The 22,416-nt window shown below is 46.4% G+C and overlaps 5 protein-coding genes across 5 annotated transcripts; 1 reads left to right on the plus strand and 4 right to left on the minus strand.

Moving 5' to 3' along the window:
• Positions 1–485: 485 nt before the first annotated feature.
• Positions 486–3,001, minus strand: KY384_002890 (uncharacterized protein; the record flags this gene model as incomplete). Its single annotated transcript, XM_044811412.1, has 4 exons — positions 486–779; positions 860–1,322; positions 1,374–1,639; positions 1,691–3,001. 4 exons carry the CDS (start codon positions 2,999–3,001, stop codon positions 486–488), a joined length of 2,334 nt encoding a protein of 777 aa, XP_044671688.1.
• Positions 3,002–13,003: 10,002 nt separating this feature from the next.
• KY384_002891 (uncharacterized protein) lies at positions 13,004–13,876 on the plus strand (the record flags this gene model as incomplete). Its single annotated transcript, XM_044811413.1, has 3 exons — positions 13,004–13,214; positions 13,326–13,634; positions 13,689–13,876. 3 exons carry the CDS (start codon positions 13,004–13,006, stop codon positions 13,874–13,876), a joined length of 708 nt encoding a protein of 235 aa, XP_044671689.1.
• Positions 13,877–14,054: 178 nt separating this feature from the next.
• KY384_002892 (uncharacterized protein) lies at positions 14,055–16,130 on the minus strand (the record flags this gene model as incomplete). Its single annotated transcript, XM_044811414.1, has 4 exons — positions 14,055–14,373; positions 14,440–15,507; positions 15,558–15,707; positions 15,847–16,130. 4 exons carry the CDS (start codon positions 16,128–16,130, stop codon positions 14,055–14,057), a joined length of 1,821 nt encoding a protein of 606 aa, XP_044671690.1.
• A 2,476-nt stretch (positions 16,131–18,606) lies between these two features.
• Positions 18,607–19,099, minus strand: KY384_002893 (uncharacterized protein; the record flags this gene model as incomplete). The annotated part of the gene is made up of 2 exons (XM_044811415.1): positions 18,607–18,902; positions 19,057–19,099. 2 exons carry the CDS (start codon positions 19,097–19,099, stop codon positions 18,607–18,609), a joined length of 339 nt encoding a protein of 112 aa, XP_044671691.1.
• A 1,064-nt stretch (positions 19,100–20,163) lies between these two features.
• Positions 20,164–22,406, minus strand: KY384_002894 (uncharacterized protein; the record flags this gene model as incomplete). Its single annotated transcript, XM_044811416.1, has 2 exons — positions 20,164–21,676; positions 21,736–22,406. 2 exons carry the CDS (start codon positions 22,404–22,406, stop codon positions 20,164–20,166), a joined length of 2,184 nt encoding a protein of 727 aa, XP_044671692.1.
• Between the last annotated feature and the right edge of the window lie 10 nt (positions 22,407–22,416).

Raw genomic sequence — 22,416 nt, forward strand, 5'->3', positions numbered from 1 at the left:
ATGAGCTGAAAGAGTAGTTTCTCCGGAATGAAGCGCCAATGTGAATTTCCCTTGCGATTTCATCCTCCATACCTGGTTAACGCGCGTGAATAAGAATGTCCTCATCTGGCACACGGTCGTTATATGGCCGAATAAAGTCCATGTTTGGATCAGGTCCAAAGGGGTTTGCCTTAGTGTGTGGTTCAAATGATCGTACTCAAGACTATGTTGCTTGTTGTTACCCGTGAAGGTCGTTGTCGTCTTGAACGAAGTGGGGATCGGCTCTTATGTTGAGTTCTTGTATGAAAGCTGCCTGTGGGTACCTGCTGTCTTGCTATCTGATGCCTGTCTCTGTTAATCTGAGGCAAACTGCACGGTTGTATGCAACGATTTATGAGCGTGGAGTGTGGCTTTGATTTTGAAAGAAGAGAGGCACGTCTTGCATGTTGGCTGAACCTACTTCTGCTACCCATTGATGCATGCTATGCTTGGTGATCAGCCTGACTTTACTTCTTGTCTTTAAGTGAGGGTTTATTACACCCTGTCCAACACGCCCCCTCCCCCTCCCTCTCCCAATCGTAACCCCTAATTTCCCCTATCAGAGGCAGCCGTTTCGGCAACGGCGGCCGACTCGCACGGGCGGCTTGCTTGCCTCGCTCTGGTTGGTTAAGCACACTGGTGTAAAGCCAGCTTCTGTATTCTTTGGTGCCCCAGTCGATCAGAATGTTGAGCTTGCGGGCGAGCTCCCAGATGGAGCCGCGGTCGTTGGTGCCTCCGAGCTTCTGCGGCCCAAGCATGATCTATAGCCGGCATTAGCAAGTCACATATTGAGGGCTGCGCCTTGGGGAATGGCAATGGTAACATAAAGCTCCGAACCTACCAGGTTGTTTTGAGACTTAAAGAAGAGATAGCAGTTCCACTCGTGCTTTTCGACCGTGATACCTGGCATTGGAACCTTGGTATCCCAGCCATGATGCTGACGCTTCTTGAGCGCAGCTTGCTTCCATACCGCTAGCTGGATTTTGGGATCCGGAACGCTGGCCTTCTTCATCTCGATATCGATGAAGATGGGGCATTTATCGATATATGTCGTGCATTGTGTGAGTGTGCATTCTAAGTGGTATTCATATTCGCCAAAGCAGAGCTCAACAGACTTAAGGTCGTCGTCCTCAAGCGCTAACGCCACGCCCCAGTCTATCATCTTCGACAATGCACGTTCCTCGCGCTCGGCTGGGGTCTCGCTGACCTCGTTGCTTTTCACATCGTGGATTAGCGGTTTGGTGCCGCCCTTGCCTTCGTTCAGGGTCGGTCTCATTTGAACAGGGTTGATGGAACAATTTTCGCTGGTTGTAACTTCATTAGCAATAGCGTGCTTTCTAGAGTCAGACACCTACATATTTAGAAGTCGGCAGGGATAAACGTGTGGTAGCCTGATGATCGTGTTGAGGAAGCGGGAGGCAACGTTGCCCCACTGGCGTTCGTGGGCCTGACAGAATTCGTTCCAGCGTGCCTCGGTCAGAATAGAGTCTATCTCCTTTTTGAAGTCTAGAAGGGCATGGTCCGAGAGCCTGAAAGGTTGGGTTGCGCTGGAGAACTCATGATCATTAGGGGCCTTTCTACTCCTCCGAGGAGTCATCTTTTCGTCATTGCGATATGAACTCTGTCAATTGTTAGCTAATCTCTTGACAGCGTTCAAATCCTCCATACTGACTCTCGTTTCGTGAGGTATGGCATTCTTCGGAACGGAGTCGAGATGGTTCCACAGTTCCTCAACAGCATCGGGAAGCTTAGTACGCCGACGTGCTTCAGCATAGCTGCATAATCGAACTGGGGGATTGCACCGTGCCAAGTGTTGCATGCTCAGGTGTGCGATGTCAAAGGGTTTGGCCATATTCTGACCAGTGCTTCGTTTGGGAGAACGTCCTGGCCTGGCTGATCCCTTGTCAGTGGCCTGAAAATTCTCCGCTGGCGTAAAAGCTGCTTGATGGGATAACTTGGTCTGATTATTGGGTCTTGATCTCCCTGATTGGACTGATTTGGCGGGACTTGCACCCGGGTGGAATTCGGCATCATCCTCACCAAGAGAAGGTTCCTCATTGTCGTCTCCAAGCTCTCCGTCGTCGAATGCACGTTCGTATGAATGTTGTTGATATGAACTTTTTTGGCCACATGGTTGGTGTTCTGCTGTGGCTAGATCATCCGGTCCTACTCTACCATGTACGGGCTGACCGGTCGCATAAGGAGAGCGTTGCATGTTTCCCCTTCCAAAGCCGCTTTGCTGATTCGGCTCCGTGGTATAATAAGGACTTGATTCATGCTGCTTGCTGCGGAACGGCTGGGTCTTTTGTAGACCATGCCCGTGGGGTGCTGCGGGTTGTGCACCGCTCTCCCTAGATTCTTGTCTTGTGTATCTAGTCTCTTTCTCATGCGGGCCTTGCACCCCCCTCGGTATATTCTGCCGACCTCGATTCCCTGTCTCTTGTGTCGCTTGGTCTAGTAGGTTCACTTGACCAGCATGAGGAGGCCTCGGGCGTAGCTGCCTTGCTCCTAGTTCACTTTGCTCACTGGCATTTGATGTGACCTGCGCAGGCTGGTTGCTGCTACCACTCTGGCGAGTCGGGTCTTGACGCGATCTAATCTCATACACACGCCCTCCTATGTATTGCTTGCTATGACCATCTGTTTCGTGCAAGTGCTGATCTCTTCTCGCGCTCTGACCGCCCGAGCCTTTTGCGGGTCCTTGAGAAGGGGTCTTAGGGTCGTACATGATTTTGGCTTTTTCAATACGTCCTTTTTGTAGGTCAGGGTCCTGGGGAAGGTGGGCAGGTGGAGGCCTCTGGATGTTTGCGGAAAGGTTGTCAAGACGTTGTCGCTTCACCGATGATCGCAAACTCATAGAACGGCTGTCACGCTTGCGTGAATTTGCCTGAAGCTGCTCTTGATCCAGAGAGGTCTGTCTAATCACTTCGCCTTTCCATCGTTCGACTTGAAGGGAGAGCTCTAGCAGCTCTGCTCCCTGCATGTGTGAGAGTGCGAGGTGAAGCCTCGCAGAAGTGAAGGGAGAGCGGGGCTGCGCACGTGCGCAAAGTGAATTGTATCTGGTAAACTTCGCGTGGACAGCTCATTGAAAGAAGTTCGATGCGCAATTGTGAATCATGGAGCTGGTGGGAAGTTGAATGGTGAATTTGAAGTGTCCTCAATGTTTACTCGCCTGGATTAGTTCTACGTCACGTGGCCGCGGAACTTCCCGCTCAGTCCCGAGTCCTCTTGTCAAGATCAAGATCGCATTCGAGTAGGACGCTATGCCAATGTTGCCTATCTCTCTCAGTCAGACGCATCTGGCGACGCAAGCCTGCAAGGTAAGCTTAGGGGCCAAATTGACCTATTGAGATCTGTTTTGAGCTTGCGAGCATCTTATAGACTAGACTGATCCTCTATCTTGCGCTCCAGTCTTCGGCAGCATTGATCTTTATCTACTTGGAAGTTAGTTGACACGAACATTAAGTGCCGCAAGAATACTGTGCTCTACTTAACTACAGTACCATCGACCTCGGAACTATGATTCAAACATTAGCTGCAGGATCCTCGACCAACTCAACTTTCTGCGTGATTAAGTTAAGAAGTGCTTTGAGGCGCGACCGGTAACGGATAACAATGCACAGGATAATGCGATCTTGAGAGTGTTGTTTCTCCTTCACAGAGTCCCTGCATCGTTTGGTCAACGAATTCATGACCAGATCGCATGTACGCGGGCCCTATTCTCCGGGAAATTCAGTTGAAGTCGACCTGCCAATCTGACAACGACATTCCCAATTCCATTCCACTTTCACTACGACAGCACAAGCGCCGCATCCAGGTTCATGACAAAGCCCCATTATTATGTACAAGATATCCCGCCAAGTGAATCTCTATTTTGATACGAAGTCTTATAAATTTGTCGTTGGACAACTTTTTAGAAGGCAAAAGAAAAATTGTATATTTATTCCGAAGTGAAGTTCCTAAGACAGGTAGCCACATTCCCCGTTTTTGCATTCCACATAGACCTATTGTCTTACTTATTCATAGCCAGTGTTGACTCAATCATCATCCTATAATGTGTCTGATTCCTTGACCATGACTCGATTATCCAAATCATGATGCTTGCGAGTAAAGTAGAAGGTAAATTGGACTTAATCAATAGCGGAGATTTCCTCCGGAAACATTTGGCAGCGTTCCGAAACATCTAAAGCTGCTAGCTAGTAGACTCTTGGAGCAAGAAGACGAAGAAACAATCGCAAAGCAGATCATGCGGTCCATTGGGAATGAGGAAACTAACAGGCCAGCGGATAAGGATTGCGCCATGTTTATCTGCGACTTAAGCACAGCAGCCTCTTGACTTGCCGAGATGCAAGGGTTTTAAAGCATTGCCTTTTAAAGTAGACTTGGATTTGGATATGATACTGACCGAAAGAAAGGTTTGTTCATGGTTGCAGAGATACGGCCCGAGTTTCTGCTTGGCGGTCGCATCTCAGTCCACTGATCCAGAATTGGGGAGTCGCTCTAGCTGGCCTCGAGGGTGTCCAATTTCCAACAGCGTCACCGATGTCTCTCACTAGTACCCTTCACTGGTACACTTCACCAATGCCGAAAACAAATGTCTGCGGATGACATCACCCTGTCGGTCCCTCGCGCTTACAACCAAAGAGTCCCGACTTGGTCCAATATGCCCCGCTTGTGTGCTCTAGAGAAAGCACTGCTATGAACGTACATATACTAGGGTATTGGTCGAGGCTTGGATGAAACAAGAGAAAAGGAGCGAGTGCTAGCGACAAGAAACCACTAGGCTCCCTTTCGCCAGCGATGAGAAGCACAAGGAGGATAATACATTCCCTAAGGAAGAGAAAATTCTACCTGAAAAATCAATGCTGATAAACGGTCCGAAACGTAACCCTGCCCCTCAGCCTGCTGCCCCTTATCATCCAGTCGAACACTGAGCCATCCCTTCCGCGATCATACTCTTCCCCGTAAGTATGCAGTCCGGGCAATCACGGATGAGTCTAGAAGTCTCCTTTCTGACCGCCTCAAGCAGGCGCGATCCCGCCATCACACTTCCTCAATTACCGCATCAGCCGCTACAGCTTCCATGACAGATACCCCGACCCCACGCCGACTAGGGAATTCTCATCGGGACAATTTGTATATGAGTGCTTCGCCAGAAAGTCTAGCTGAACTAATACCTTCGCATGCTTCATCGCTAGAACAAGCCCAATGGGGAGAAGGAAGATGGATAGCGGATGGGTGGTAAGTGGATAATATAGGGTAGGGAAGATGGTCCGGGCCAAGGTTGAGGCAGTAGACACGAGAAGACGGCGCAGGAGAAATGAATGGATGATAGTAAGTGCCGGAGGATAGGGTGAATGATTTCCACCGCTGGAACGCGGATAGATTGTCGTCCTTGGCGAGCGAAAAGGTAAAGGAACTCTTTGGTGAGGATAGAGGGGAGCAGGAGAGGGGAAGACCTATCAGCGATGGATTCTAAAAGATGGTGGAGGGTAAGAGGACCAATGCAGGAAGAAGTATGAATGGCGCATTCTCTCTTCGAAATCAACGGGTTCAATGCGATTTGGGAGGCAGCTCCAATCCAGAAATTACTGTGATGCCCGGAGAATGGCTTTTCAGTGCCCAGATTACGAATTGAGGGACACATCTGCGACTGGTGCTTTGTCTGTCTCATCTCTGCACAATTGGTGAGAATGATTGCCTCTCAAGCACCCAGGAAGACGAGCATGAATAGAGCATCAAATAAGCCTTACAGAATGTCCTCACGCAATCAAGACTTGGTCGATCACTCACGAACTTCATCCTACTGTTCTTGACACCACTCTTCCTCCTTTTGGCTCATCTAGGACCGTCTCCTGCTGCCGCTATCCAAATGTTCTTCTAGCAAACCACATATCCCACCAATTGAATTATCGACATTCCTACTTTTGCATCAACCATCCGACCGCCAGCTACTAAACCTATTCCGAGGCAAAGTCTAGGGGAAGGTTCCCAATCGTCCTCAGTTAGCCCAGTCAACCATAGAGGTTGATCCCGTACCTCTGCTCTTAATGATTCTCCTCCTTTTTGCACCCACACCCGCACTTACACTACTACCTCCGAAGCCAGACGAATCGGCAGCAGCAACAAAGCATTGGCGTGCGTCCTCAAACACTGAGGACTCTGTCGCTTCAACCAAGAAAAGCATGCAGATTATCGCCCTAGAAGCTGCCACCCTGTCCGCTTCTATAGATCACTTGCAAGAAAGAGGGGCGCATTACCGGACAATGACTCTAGCGCCTTCGTTATGCAACACCGTTCTATTGTTACTACTCATGTTCTTCTGTGCTTAGAACAATCCCCTAAGTAAGATCCTTCAACATAGTTTTCAAGCTAATTTTTCCAAATTTGATAAAAACGGCAAAAGAGCGGAGTTCGACGTGTCGATCCTACAGCCAATAGCAAGACCATATGAGGACTGTACTTTGAGGCTGAGATAACGAGCAGTCACAGTGATCACTTCGTGCAATTGTCTAGTGTTTCACGTTCTTTGAGACTGAGGCAACCTCCAGATGGCTTCTCTGCACCTTCCAGAGCCGTCACCTGCCTTGGCAAAGAACAATGGTATGGCTACAATACACGCAAGACCATACTATTGTTAGTTTATCTTGAAACTGGTGGGCACTACTGGCCTAGCTGAACATAACACAACGCTCCATGGACCCTTTTCACGCTCTTGCTTGGCAGGTGTCAGTCCCAGCCCACGGTCAAAGCTATTTTACGCGGCTTCAATGGGGAAATTGATTTCTATCTACCAATGTTGGGGCTTCGCATACTGCTCTCTTGCGTGAAGAATAGAGAGATAGAAATCGAATAGCAAGCTTATGATTTTAATGGCATAATCTGGCTGCCAATGCCTATCCATACGATCGTGCTTACTCCCAACACTAAATCGAGAATCTGGCAAATCACCTTGTCGAATGGAGACAACTAAAGTGGAGATAGTAGTCCTCTATAAGAAGCTTCTAGAGTGTGAATAACAGCAGGCTACCATGATCCTACCAACTCTATTTTGATACCATCGCCTCCGCTAAGGCAACTTTGCTCGCTTCTTTCAATCCCACGACCTTGCGCCTACTAATGAACCTCCTGGATGGGAATATTAGACCAACAGCTTCTCGTTTCACACCTCTCGCTCACCAACACGATCCGGATAAGCCTCAAAAGTTGACATACCTCACCGCAATCTTGGCACCCAACTACGACAGACGGACAGATCAAGAACGTGTTGACTTTGTCTTCCCTCCGAGGATATTTACATTGCCGTTGCCGCCGCTTTTGCGAAATGTGGTTCTGTACGAGGGAGGATTAGAAAGAGGGGCAAGGGGGGCGGGGGTCGGAACGAGAAAGATATTGCATTCGCATGAGAGGCAAGCGGGGTGGAAAGGGCAGAAATTGTACGTAGGCTCTTTTAACTAAATACCTTTCGAGTTGATTCGCTGAGGCGGAGCGTCCTATAATCTTTATGATTTATTTAGGAATTGAATGAGCTTATTGTGGCTTCACCTATGAAAGCTGCCCTTTCAAGGTCGCCCTAGCAAATAGCAGGAATCGCAGAAAATATCCCATGCCTATCTATGTATGAGTTATTTCATGCAGCTTTCAAAGGGTAGGATAGACAAACATTGATTAGAGATCTCGAGGTAGGTATTAAGCATCATTTCACTTGTTATTGCTTAGTGACTCCAAACGTAGGAGTTGAATATCCTACTTGATTTGCAAAAGCTAAGGGCATATTATCTTTGGAAGACCCCTTCAATAATCCATTGAGCGGTTTCTTCATTGGGAACAGCATCACAAAGTGATTTCTCTCTTAACTTGCCATTCTTTTTTAAAGAAGCTTGCTATTGTTCAACGTCAACGTTGCCGTTGAAGTCAAGTCTAGTAGACCTACGGGGTCAGGCTTTGATCAAAGCACGACAGACACGCTCCCAGAGGCTATTAATGCTTTGATAGCCCGCGGCAACAACCCTTCTATTAGTCCTGCTTACGATCTTGGAGGTATGCAGATCTCCTATCATTCTTGCTTACCCTCACTCGGATCAGTATAAGCGAAGGTAAAGATCCCTTGCCATTTGGTGTATAGAAACAATGAATAGGACATTGCTATCTATGCTGTTGATCACGATCCTACAGATTGCCCAACTATCCCACGGACTGGTAGGGACCTTAAATCCGACGCTAATTTGGACGCGTTTTCCAGCTATTTTTTTTGATTATTATTACTCCTACCATTATTATGCCGCGTAATAGAGTATTTACTAATATAGATTACGTGCCTATAGACCTAAAGCTTTTACTGCTGCCTTCCTCTAAATAAAAGCTTTTACTTTAATGTTTTTTACTTTACTTTAACGCAAAAAAAATTAAAAAACTATATACGTCTAGAAAAAGGTCTTTACTAAAAGCTATTAAAACTCAGAATTTATATAATGTTTTTAGCTTATTTTTTATTAATAAAATACTTCTAATTATTGCTAAATATATAAATAACTATACTATTAAAAAGTTATTTTTAATTTAAAAGTTGGAAATTACTTTATATATAAAAGCTTAAAAGCTTATTACTATAAATAAGCTATATATATTTATAAAAATTATTATTTAGATAAATATTTATTTAAAGACTAATATAATAGACTTTTAAAATAGAAATAAAAAGTATAAGCCTATATATTTATATATAATATATTATATAAGTTTTATATACTTTAAATAGTTTAGCTAGTTTCTTTATATATTAAAATTGCTAAAAAAAGATTTAAAATCTATTTTTAAAAAACTAGATCTTTTAAATAAATACTTATAAACTATTTTTAAATATTATTAGTATAGGGGAACTTATTTAAATATTAATAAATTAATTACTAAATTTATAAGTAGATTTAGAAATATTATAAATATTCTTAGTAAGCTAACTCTAAAAAGATATAAAATATAAATATTAATAAATAATAAATATATTCTAAATTAGCTATAATACTTAAAAAAGGATAAACTATAAAATATAAGTCTTTACTAAACTAAAAAATAAGGTTACTTTAATATATAGGCAATAGTACTTAAATTGCTTAAATAAAAATACTTTATTAATATATTAAATAAATATATTATTTAGTTAAATAACTTATTTATATTATTTTAGCTATTAACTTAATTTAAATATAATAGCTTTAATATTATAAGTACTATTAAAACTATAAAAATAATAAAGGAAGTAATAGAAAAAATATAAAAAATTATATAATAAAAAAGTAAATTATTAAAAAAAAAAATTATAGTTTATAATTTATAATTATAGATATTAAGCTTAAATATAGTAAGTAGCTTAAATAAAAAAAGCTATATATAGCTATAAGCGATAATAAGTAAGTTTATTAATTTATATAAATAAATTAGGCAATTATTTTATATATAAATATTATTAATAATAATAAAAAAACTATAATTTATAAGCAACAACAACTAACTTTAATATTTAATAATATAAAGATTATTTATTTTTTTTAGCAATAATATTATTAAAAATCTTTTTATCTTAATTTTTATTAACAATTATAATTATTATATAAATAGCGTTAGTTATACTAACTAATTCTAATTTTATTATTTTATATAAAAGCTATAATAGCAAGTATAAATACTGCTATTCTATGTTTTACTTAATACTATAGTAACTAACGCTTATAAAATTAGTATAAATATATTAAAAAAGCTATATAGGGAAAAAAGAATAAATAGTTTTTATAAAAAGTTTCGGATTAAGCTTATGAAGATGATAATTAGTTAATTTAAAAAATGTTATATAAATAAATTTTTTTTTAAAAGCTAAATCTATCCTATATTATTATATAGATATTAAATAATTAAGCTTAGATGCTTATTAATATGCTTTATTTATAAAATCAATAGTAAAAGAAAAATACGCTTAAATTAAGTAAGTTAGAAACTACTAGGGGAATTAAAACTAAATACTATAGCTAAGTAATAGCAAAATCGGCTCTTAAGAACTATTAAAGGCTATAGTATATGCAAGATCTATATTTGCTACTATAAAAAGTATTAGACTAATTATATAGACCGAGCAAAACAAAAACACTATAATATTTAAGTTTACCCCTGAAATAAGGTCCCTACCAGTTTATGGGATATAAAGCAATCTCTTCAATGCAATGAACACGATCCATCTTCGGGATATAGTCATCGCAGCGGGAAAGGGTCAAAACGCATTGAGTGACCGCTTAAGAGGTAGATCCTTGGAACATGAGCAGAGTTTTCGACGAAGACAAAGAGCGTATGCGTCGCCAATTTCCGGAGATGGATGACATGCCGGGGCTCAACTACTATTGTTACTTTCTAAAGTCATCTTTCAAGACTCTAATTACTGGTCACCTAGATGATATGACCTTTCTAGGACATACAAATGTTAAGTGGGGACATTCTATCAGCGGATGGCACGGTATCTCTGGAGCCCTTATTAGCTATATTGGCAAGGCAGCCGACAGTACCGTAGGACATCAAGTCATTGGAATTGTGAGTACAGTGACCCAGCCACGAGTGTAGCGAGACGAGAAATATCTGCGTATATCTTGTAGTCTGCACACAGCTCCATCTCCATAACATGTACACAATTCAGATAGTGATCCTCGCTCGTAATATAATAGACAAGATTCAAAAAGTGTTGGCCCACAATGCACAATCTTCAGAAGGGAGTTGAATGTTCATGCATACCGCATGGTGATCGATAAGGCCTAATGGTCTTTCGATTTGTTTTGCGCACTGAGACTCTCCACTAGATATCAATTCTCAAGACCTCCAGCTTATCAATGTGGTATCGCCTTGGCATAACCCTAGTAATATGATCCAACAGCGATGTGACCTCTGATGCCTTTGCGTAGACCTTCTGTCTTTTCCTTGGGAGGCTGGTGGGGATGAAGAGATGGCCAAGGCATGATCCGAATTGGGAGATGGATGTGAGAAAGAAGAGGATGGTTGGACCTTGCGCAGTGACCAAGGCGTACTATGGAATCTATAGCGCGGGGCCGGCACTTCCACCTCTCTTTCAGGTCTGATGACGCAGCAATAACTAGATTTGGCATTGACAGGGTTGACCTAATATATTTGTTTCTCAGCGCCTTCCTACTATCTGTCTGCCTTCTTGCCATTAGTCCCACCGGAAAGCTTTTCATTCATCGATCCTGTGTTGAGTCGCCTAGGCTGGATTGTATCTCCACAGTACTTTGTCAAGCCTTCACTGGCACAGATGTTGGAACGTCTTTGTTTGCTGCTTGGTAAAGCAGATCATATTTGCCGACTTCACCACCCGCGACGGTAACCATGTCAGCAACGTTTTTGTACCTCAAATGCAGGGGGCGCATCCTCCGTTTCCACTTGGCTGCGTTTGTTTTTCCATTGTAGCCAACAGTAAATGCGGGAGCTTGCTTGAACCTGTCAAGACTTGAAGCCAACGAAGCTATATTCTCCACTCCAAGGTAGGTATCTTTGGCCAACTGCTCGCTGTCGAGTTCAAATACCGCGAACTCGCTTCGCTGTCTAGCAGAGCAAGATGGGCCTTCTTGGTATGGGGATAGATAGTCGCCTAAGAAGAAGTTTCAGCGTGGGCGTCCACAATAATCATTACATTCCAGATTTACCATCAAAGTCAGGGTGTCGCAGCCGCGAGATAAGACAAAGCGAGTTTCTCTCATTATGAGGCTCGATGTCAGCTGAGGCTGGGCACACTGCGGGAAATTTAGGAAGAAGTTATCTTTTGATGTTAAGATCCTAGATACTAGAGACGAAGGGCTAGGATGCATGATTCTGATGCGAATAATTATGCGGCGTTGTAGCGGCTGTAAGAGGTGTTCGAGGGGTAAGAGGTGGCAAATTGAGGGTGCGAGAAGAATGGCTCTGCATGATGGATATGAAGGTGAGAAGTATGTGGGAATGCAAGTGAGAGAGGTGCTGCAGAGGACAGACGAGGATGAGAAAGGGGTGTGTTTGTTTAGAGAGTGTGGGCGCACGAGGGAGTGAGGGGTGGAAGGAGAATTGTGGAAGGATGGGGTAGCGCAGAAGGAGGGAGCGATGGTGATATGGAGATGAGCAAGAAGATGTTCACGATAGCTTGGGGAGAAAAGGTTTCAGGGTAATGGAGAAGAGGAGAGAATATTGCAAGTGCTAGAGAACCTGTGATGCGTACAATTCTGGACAAGATAGTCGATAAGTGCAGACTCTTTAGTCTGCTATAATGAGCTATCATAGGCGCTGTGAGAATGTCTAGTCGCAGGCTGTTTTCTAATTTTGAAAAAGAATATATATTAGAATATGAAGGCTATTGAGTATAGAATAGCGCAGGTGAGATGGCGCAGTTAGAGAGATTTACGAATTCGGTCCGCCTGCCGCCGACCCAGTTGAAGCTTGCTTTGACAGGGATGACCGATAGGACCTGAATTCCCCCTTTTCTTTTTTATTTTGTCGCTGGTTCGAGTCTCTACATCGCCTCAAATTCACTTTTTTTTTTCACCCAACAAATTGTTGCCTAGTTTGCAGTCAAAGATACATCTTGGTTTTACTTAGCCAGGTTTTTCTTCCAATTATTGCTCCGAACATTGGCATGTATATTTGCAAGCTCTGCTTCATCTCGCCGGCATACAGAGTGTGAGTGCCAAGCGCCGGTGGCGACGAGGTAAACACGGGATTGCATTGCCCTATTCGGGGTCAACACATTCACTCTGGGATAGTGCGAGATTGCATGCGGGGTCTTCGTGTCCTTTCTTTTCATTTCTCCCGGTCGCAAAATTCTTGACTTGATCACGCCGTGCTGTACCACGATAGCCTTCACTGGATCTCTGTTCATCATACTTTCTTCAATATCACAATCGTTCTCATCGATATCCCTGCGCTCCCATTGCTGTGCTCCCGAAACAACTTGATTTTAAGTAACGGAATGTCGAATAACAAGAAGAAAATGTCCAAGAATAAGACGAAGAGGCAGACACAGATAGACCGTGAGGCTGCCGACCGTGCCAAGTATCGTGAGCTGCGGAGGGAATCAAGGCGGGCTAAACGTACTGAAATGGCACCCTTCGCCTTCAATTATGATGCTGACACCTCCAAGAAATTGCGAAAAGAGCCAAACGCTCTCTCGCGAACAGTATGTCATGTTTTTGTTACCGTCTTTTCACTCACTCGGCTTCGCTGGTCATCACCGCAGCAGGGGCATAATGAGAATAATAATTGATGCTGACACAAATACACTCGCTCAGCAGACACCACGCCCCCCTCTCTCACCACCGGCCTTACTGCGAACTCGTCCACGAGCTTAGCAATCCCATCTGGAGCTTTCTCACAAGTTGACACTCACGGTTCAACCCTCCCCTCCCCCTACACCGACACCGCCACTGTAGTTCAAAGTATCGAAGTAGCCGACGCGGCGAACGAAGACGAGCAGTTGGCTCGACTAGCCACTTTTGTTGATATAGCAAATCACACCGTCGTAAGACGAAGGACTAGCGCGATGACGGAGTCGCTGGACTCCCGAGTCGGTCGCAATGCGCGGCACCATGGGAACACGGAACGTATGTATATCAAGACGGTCGATTGAGATGGGGAAGCTGACTGACAACACGTAGGACAAGGAGAGCAGGGCTTTGGAATGGCGCCAATCCAGGAGGAGGGAGAGGACGACGAGGACGATGAGGATATGATAAAGGATGAGGAGAGCAGTGGTGGGGACGAAGCAATGGGGAGTCTGGATCCGGGGAGCGACGATGGAGGGGATGTAGGTGGTGAGGAGGGCGGGAATGTGGCCGAAGACTGACGATTACGTTCGCTGCTGTCTCTTTGTAGTGCATTTGAAAATGCCTTACAAGGCTCAAGGGAGCCTTTCGATCAAACTTCTCCATCTGATCTGTCTCACTGGTGCAAAGTCCTATAGCATGCGGAATGCATTATCTATGCCATAGCTCAAGAGAAGTATTAGGTGACAGTAGGTCGCCTTAATGATCGTCCAATACGAATCGGAAGCCATCGTCTCCGAATCTCGCCACTGTAGCAGCGACTGCCCTGTCCTGTGGTAACGCATCCAGTCTTCCCGGGATGCCAATGTCTGCGAAATGGAGGTTTCGCGTTGTGGCTACGATAGTCCACCAAGACGTATTATAACTTACACCGTTCGTCCGAAAAGCGTGCAGACCCAAGATGACAGCTACCAGCGAGAAGAAAATTCCGATGCCGTATGTGATAACGAGATTACGAGCGTGGTAATCATAGATATTCTGTGGAGTATTCGTCGTGACATTCGTTGAGACGGTCCGTCTGAAGCCAGTGCAGGCTTGTTAGACCACACACAGATCCCAGGAGCCAAAAGAAAGAAATACTTACATGAATCTGGGATTTGAAAGCAGACCTATCGTCATGTTGACGGATAGCTCCTCAATCATAACGTCTAGCGTCCTGTTCCTTGCAAAGTCCATGTCCTGGAGGCGCTGGGGACTGAATGGCTCAGAAGGCCTTCCACTTATTCCGAGGGCGTGGTTTTTCAAGAAAAAACTATTCAGGTCTGAACTGCCGATGAGACTTGTCTGCTTGAGGTTTGTAGAGACAAGGCTATAAGTTCTGTTCGCATTGGTATCCGCTGGCGTGGTATCATTCGTGCCAACGTCTTGATAAAATGATAATTGACCGACAATCTGTGTACTCAGAGCCCACATGAATGCCGAGTAAGCTATGTTTGCTTCATCGCTGGACGAGAACGTGACATTCGTGGCGTAAGTCACAAAGTTTTCTACCTCCTGGTCCAGAATGTCAATGGCCTGTTTGCCATTCGTCCAAGTAAATCTGACGTGGTAAGATGCATTACGAAGCGTGCAGACTAAATAGCGGTGATTTTCTTCTTGTGAGACATCGATACTGCCGTCGCCGCTGTTTGAGCGTGCAAAGCGAACCCAGACTTGATTTGAGGCGTTCACAGCTCCGTTAGGATCCGCGAGGTCCGCTGCTTGGATTTCTGGGATGAAGGAGGTAGTATTACTAAGGGCGGGCACAAAGGCCAAATAGTGGTTCGATATTTCTTTAATCGTTGGGTCCAAATCACTTTTTAGTCTTGCAGCTACAGTATCGATCTGAGAGGCGACTGTAGCATTAGCATTCTCGCATCTGACAAATGGCGCAAAGAATGTTTGACTGTAAGTTGCATTGGTAAGTGGGAACGGTAATTGTAGGATCTGTCCAGTGCTAGCTGTTGCCGTCGCAAGGCGAACGAGGACTGTTCGTGGACCGAGGAACTTTTGTAAGTCATTGCCATTTGCAGCTACAGTATATGCAAATTCTCGGAACTGTGTATAATTCGATATCTGAAGCTCGGGGACGTCCATCAATTGCGTACTAGGGTGGGAAATGATTCGCACGTTCAAGGTGGCTGGGGTGATTACCGTCGAGAATGGTAGACACCTTTCCGAACCTATCAGTCATGACGTAACGGGCTTGCTTGGGGGATTTACCATGCAATGATAGCGATGAATGAGACAAAACCAAACTTGGATAGGACCTCGAGATTAAGGAACGAAAGCAATGAGTGCAATGCGTCAAACGCAGCATCAATTGTTTTGACCGTATTCTCGGTCCGTTTGATGGTTTTCCATAGGTACTGACTGTAGCTGATAGATACAGAACCGACTAGGCTTGCCGACGTCAAGTATGCGAGAAGGGTTCCAACCCTGGATATCATTGAGTGAGGCTCATTCACAGTGAGATCATGCTGTCGAGGCGATGAGAAAGCAAGAGTATCACCTCAGTGCGTTCTGCTGCTGCTCCGCCTTCCCAACTCTCTTCCCATCTAGTCTGGTGTAGTAGCCATGGAGGGAGAAGGCTAGGATTACGCCGAGAAAAAACGTCGCGAGCATCATCACTGGTGATCGCCAATCTTGGGCTGCGCTCTGCGTATGTGCCATAGTTGAGGACAGATCTACGTGCTCTGTGTTCGGTGGAATATCTGGAGGGTCATGCATCTTCTCCTTCACCTGCTCATGGTCATTACCTGACGTTATTGGCTGCTGCGCCGTGTCACTCTGCATTGATCAAGGAAGAAGCTCGCTGTCCAGCACTGCTTTCTGTCGATGATTGGATTAGGCAAGATATTCAAAAGGAGATCAAAAGACTTTCTCGCCTGAGCATGACTCTTATCGAGGGTTAAATGATGTAAGGCTGGCGCTAACAGGTTCTGCCTTGTCAGGCTTTCTGTAAGGCCAACAGACTCTTTTTTCATCACCATGTTGCCGGAGCGCCGCAGCGTACAAGCGCCTCCGTAAGTGTGACATTGCCCCTGGTGGATCCGTCAGTGTCTAGTGCAGAGATTGCAACCAAAGAGCTTGAGCGCTGTGCAGACGCAATGGCCATGTCCTCTCTCGGATCGGATAAATGATCTCCCGACCAGACTCGAACGTACTTAGTTATGACTCAAAATCCGCAAGGTTTGTACAGGCATTGCGCCAAGTAAGGCGCCGTAGGGCTGAATGGCGTCATCTCTTCTCGGGCAGCTCGTCCATTGCCATGCCACCACGCAACCTCAAGGCTCCTCACTACGCGCCTCCGACGAGGGGGAAAACTACTTGCAGACAATGCCGGATAAGGTCAATGTAGCTCTCTCGCCCACGCATCACGCCTTGCGTAGAGGGGAACGTGGTGCAGCGTGTCCGCAATCTCGATACCCTCCTTGACGAATCCAACCTGTCATTCTCCCTCGACCACAACAGCTAGAAAGAGCCGTTTGGCCATATAGTATCCTGGCTCTGATAGTCTGCCACGTGCTAAATCCCACGACACAGACTACCGGCCATACGTACAAGTAATTGGCGCCTCACAGGAAAACTTTGCGGATCAGGCTTAGGAAAAGAATGTGGATCAACCGAGCAAGAAGAGCATGTGAACATAAAGTACATGATGGAGCTGTTGAAAAGAGGGAAGGGAGAAAGACGGCGCAGAGAGAAAGGCGTGGACTGGTGCTCCGCAAGGATGGAGAGGACGACTTCTATCGTCTCAACACGCATTCTGCTTTGCGGCCTAATAAACGGCGGTACTGCGATCAAGAGCAGAGTATGTCGGAGTGGCAGATCAAACTAAGGGACGGGAGGAAAGAATGGTCCTTATTCCATGGTGTAAGGGATTCACTTCCCTACATCCGACCCATCCTCCACATGAGGCCAATCCCAGCTTGCCCAACCTCCGCACTCCCACACCTTCCTGTGAATCCAATCTCTCCCTTTGTTCACCCTCTTGACGGATGAAGCCGCCCACCAGGTCTGCCTTCTTTCCTCTGTGACCGCACTCGCACCACTCATAATCCCAAGGAGGCCATGTCAAGCATCCCCAACCCGCTGTCGAAACATTGCTTTCATGCTGTAGGGAAAGCCTAGTGTAAAGACTTGGGATAAGAACGAGAAACGAGAGACCCTCGCACTGGCGAACTTTGATGTTTGCACTTGTTCTCAATGTTCTTTCTTAAGTATAAGACGAGATTCGGTCAGGAAACAAAGGGCAGTTTCTGTAGACTACGATTGTACATCCAGTCTAAGATCTTCAGGCAAGAGGCTTGTAGCGTCGCCCGGCAACTTCATCCCGATACACCAGAGCTATCCTTGTTTGCCGCGAAAAGCTGCTCCACGCAGTCGGCGTCATCGCCAAGTGCAGGGTTCTCAAAGCTTTCAGCCACTAACGCGGTGGCACAGAGTCGTGCCTAAGCATCTCTGATGCACTTCCCCTTCCGGAGAGATACGAGTGCTAAGATAGTGAGGACAACACCAAGAATAACATACACAAGATTCAAGGCTATCAAGGCATAAAAGGGCGCTATCGGAATTCATGTGGTGGGAGTTTATGCTCTTCGCGTGACTTTGGTAGGTGGACGTTGCGCCAGTATCCCAGCCGGCATTGAGACAGCGATACGGTCCCAGGCTCTTGCGAATTAATCGGCCATTTCTTAAGCTGTTTGGGCAACAGCTGCAGTCTGTGTTATCTCTTGATCAAGATTGATCACGGTTCCGTCCGGTGCACTAAGAGGACCTGCAAAGACCTGTGCTGCGCTATCATTGAGTAGCTTTGTGGCTTACGTAGTCATGGTACCGCTAGACATGGAACAATTCTCATCTCGTTGTCAGCAGGGCGAGGAAAACGTCTCGGATATCGCTTCACTTACCCCTTGCGAGAGGTTCGTCTTGCACAACAGCACCCCTCCGCCATATTCAATGCTGATGTTCTAAAGACCAAGGCTCTTGAAAATGTCTCCCCCACCCATCCGGACAGTACTTGATACCTGGTCTGGTCGTAAGAAAAACTCCAAGCTCAATTCCAATTGCGACGTTATACTGGCCAATTCATCATTGTGAAGCTGTTTGGTGCCATCGACATAGAATATTAATTTAGGAGTTGATCCAGACTGTCCCGGGATTGTACTTGTATTGACAAAAACGCCCAGTTCATCAATGTTACATTTGACCTGGGTAGTATAGTTCTGGAACCCTGTACAAAGATCCGTCACCATCTGACAAGATATATCTAAGCCAATGCCTGAAGCCTCATACTCAGATCCAGTGGAGGGTTCTGAGGGCCAAGTACTGTTTCTCCATTGCTCACTTGAATGCGGTTGACTTGTGACGTATCCTTTTGTGTAGCAGTAGCCTCTCCTTCGTCCAGAGTTGTTTTATCGTCACTGGGTGACTTCTGCATGTCATAGCTAAACAATTCGTTAAGCATACCGTCCCCAGATGCCCTGTTGAGACGTGAGAAAGGGAAGCCACGTCCAGGAGTAAAATCAGAGGAAGGGCTCTCTACATCGATGTGCTGGGTATAGCCTACAAATGCTGTAGTCTTATTGCACATGGCATTAGCTTGGTAGCAGCACTGGTAAGCCCAACACCCACCTTATCCAACTACGCGTCGGTGAGAATTACAAGAACACTAGAAACAAATGCGCGTTGTCAGCCTCAAGCTGAAACAATTACTAACCGTCATGGTCACTCACACTAGAAGGATCAAAGCCCAGCACCATGAAGAGCGCTTGCGCCAATGCCGGGACGACAGATATCCCCTTGGACTTCCGCACATATATCAGGTATGACCACACCGCCATCACAGAAGACTCAATCAACCTGATCAGCAGATCCAGTTGATAGGGAGAAAGTGGTCTAGGGGTTTCTTCTTGGTCGGAGCTCCTAGCAAGGGTCAGTGCTAATGGATAGGAGAATAGCACCATCGCAGGTGAGATGAGCAGCGTCGATACTCGATAACATAGAGGATATCAAGGCAATAAAGATGAACAGTGTGGCTAAAAAATCCACATAGTACGCCGACCCTAGTGGTAAGTCGGGCTGTTTCTTGGCTGAGTATCGTGGATGATGGTTGGGTATTTCGTGGATGTGGCCTAGACAGATCACAGTGACGCTTAGAATGAGTATAGGCAATGTCAGCATGGCACATGCAAGTAAGATATCGCCCTCCAAGTGATGGCCATCCCCTACCCATAAATCCTACCAATGGTGGTGGTGGCTTCGTGCGATCAGACTTCTTGTCCGACTACTTCTACTCTGGCTTGAAGCTGCGCAGTTATCTTTGGATGCATCTCGGTCGTACTCTTGTAGCTTTCTGCGATCTTGCTACCGTGAACACCCACAGAGAAAGATGAAAAGCCTACGCAAAAGACAGAGACCTAGTGCTGAAGAAAGATTGACAAGGCTAAAACGTAGGATCGACCCCCGCAATCAGCACCTTGCCTTGCTACATCGAGCGGTTGTTTCTTGCGACCTTCCTATCCAGGTATAACGTCAGCTTGGCAGGAGTATCTCGGAGAATTCAGGCTTATAAATCCGTGTGTCAGTCAATTGATTGGTTACAGTCTTTTGTCTGTGCTTTACAAGGAGAAAAAAGTTGGAAAGGTAGACTGGCTTGAAGTACCTTCCATGGGATATCAAAGCCAGATCCAAGAATAGAATGGCCTTCGGCCTCGCCAACGAGAAGGTCAATGCGAGAACAAAGCGGCTAGATGAGACCGCTGGTCGCTATTGACCACGACCAACGCAAAGGATAAGGCTGATACAATAGTTCAGCTGTGGACGGCTACCCCAGTTTCCCACTCATCACCGCCCCCGCCACCTCCCCCTTCACCACCCCACCGACCCCAAACCCCGTCCAAACCTCCTTCAAAACACTCCCTGCAACCCACACCCATCCTCCCTTATCCGTCTGCTGTATCCCCACCTTGCTCACCTCCTCCTTCTTTTCCTCCTCCGTCTTGGACTGATCATGCTCCCCGTATATCTCTTTAACCTTCTCCACGGCCTTCTCCTGCCTCTCCGTGGGCTCTAAGAACCCGCTCATCAGCCCATCCACCGTCAACCTCGCCTTGACTTCCTGTGCCTCACGAGGGTCTGTCAATACCCACGCTAGCACAGCCACGGCGACGGAGCCGAGAGCGTAGACTGCTTTGAGGCTGATGAGGAAGTAGAGCGGGATCTTGGGCACGCGGGTGAGGAGCTCGGTGTTGTTGCGGGATTGCTCGAGCATGTTGACGGAGGGCTGCATGATGCCTGCGGTGAGCGCGACAGCGGCGCGGGAGAATTCATCCGCGAATTTGTCCGCCATGTCTTGTGGGGTGGTCTTGTAGGCTGCGAGGGCGGCGGCGTCTTGGAGGGCGAGGTGCCCGAGGGCGGAATTGATGGCAAAGGGGGCGGAGTAGATGGCGCCGTAGTCTGGGGAGGCTAGAGTGGGGTAGAAGCCGGAGGTGTTGTTGGCGGCGAGGATGGTGCCGTTGGCCCAGGCGTAGATAGTGGTATAGATGCTGGCCGTGCAGTTGAGAATGAAGATGTTGTCGCCGGATGAGGAGAGCTGGAGGTATTTGCCCTGCTTCATGGCGTCGAAGGTTTGCGTTATGGTGTCAATGGGCGGAAAGCCTTTGGACCAGGTGAGGAAGTGGATCGGATTTTGGACGCTGAAGAGTTCGGTTGTCTGGTTTCCGAGGCCGATGGGCGACTGCAATGCAGCGTCTTTGAAGAACTGAATGCCAGTCGCAGACATGTTGCTCGGAGCGGCTGCCATTGCAGGATCAAAGCCGACATCTCCTTGGAAGGTGAATGATGGCGAGGTGTAGCCATAACAAGAGAACCCATCCTTGTTCCTTTCAATCTGGCAGTCTTGCGTTGCTACCTTGCACTGGGTGCTGACAGCAGAAGTATTCGCCATGAAGTCGAGCATTTGTCCAGTACCGACGTCTGCAAGATAGTGGTACTGCTGAGGAGCCTGCTGATATGCACCATATGAGGTGTTTTGTATCTGGTTCACGTATGAGTTGCCAAGGAGGGTCTCTGCGGCTGACTGAGCTGCCTTGATGCCCTCCTTCACTGAGAAACTCCCTTCGGATGTAAAGTTCCAATGATCAATGCTGCATGGGTAGTTGCAGAGGGTTTGTGAATTGGATGGGCATGGCCTTTTCTCCCAGATATTTCCTCCACACATTGCAGGATTCAGTTCACGCCCAAAGGTATTGTTGGGTTGCAGGTGGCGAGTCAGGAGTTCGACGTTCATCGGCTTTGTCGAGGCTGCAAACCATGTGTCTGCTGCGCCAATGAGGAGTCTGCCAACACGAATTTATCAGCACGTATTGAATGAATTAGTGGCGCAAGGAGGCCTCACGTAATGATGACAATAAAGCTGAGTGCACTAGCAGCGAGTGGTATAGGCTGGACCAGGCGCTCATGGTTCTCCAGCCGGTACGCAAAGGTGTCCCACAGAGGCTTGACATCAGCTCCCCCAAGCAAATTGATCAAGATGGACATCTGATGAGGTGTTGGCAGCTCGCCTGGCTTCTTATCCCTCGTCGCGTTGAGGATGCGACGGCCAGCGAAGAAGGCAATAACAGCCATGGACGAGCTGGTGATGAATGGTATTATCTTGCTTGTCCATGATGCGATCGCTGCAAGCACAGCTGGATTGAAGCGGATATAGTAGGCAGGGTGACCACCAGATTGTTTGATCTGGAGAGCTGCTTTGAAGATGTTGGGGTCGTAGATGTCTTCTTGGGTCGGCGCGTGGAGGAGTGGCCATCCTTGGTCCAGGTTGACGCGATTTCGGAAGATCAGAGTGAGTAGTAAGGCTGTTACCAAGACTACCGGCACGCAGGGCAGAAGAGCCCCAAGGAAGAGGTCGGGCAAAGCGCCTTGGATTTTGGGAGCTGGTTTCTGGCTCTCTGTGGCGGCGTCGGAGGATTTCAGTTCTTGGACTGTTGATGTGGTGGTGGTGGTGGAATATGACTTCTCTTCGGTGATGGAAGGCTTGAAAGCCTCCGATGCAGATGGTTGTGCCATTGCAGACGTG

Source organism: Bacidia gigantensis (genome assembly GCF_019456465.1).
Source record: "Bacidia gigantensis strain McMullin 20006 chromosome Unknown contig_175, whole genome shotgun sequence".
Taxonomy (NCBI): domain Eukaryota; kingdom Fungi; phylum Ascomycota; class Lecanoromycetes; order Lecanorales; family Ramalinaceae; genus Bacidia; species Bacidia gigantensis.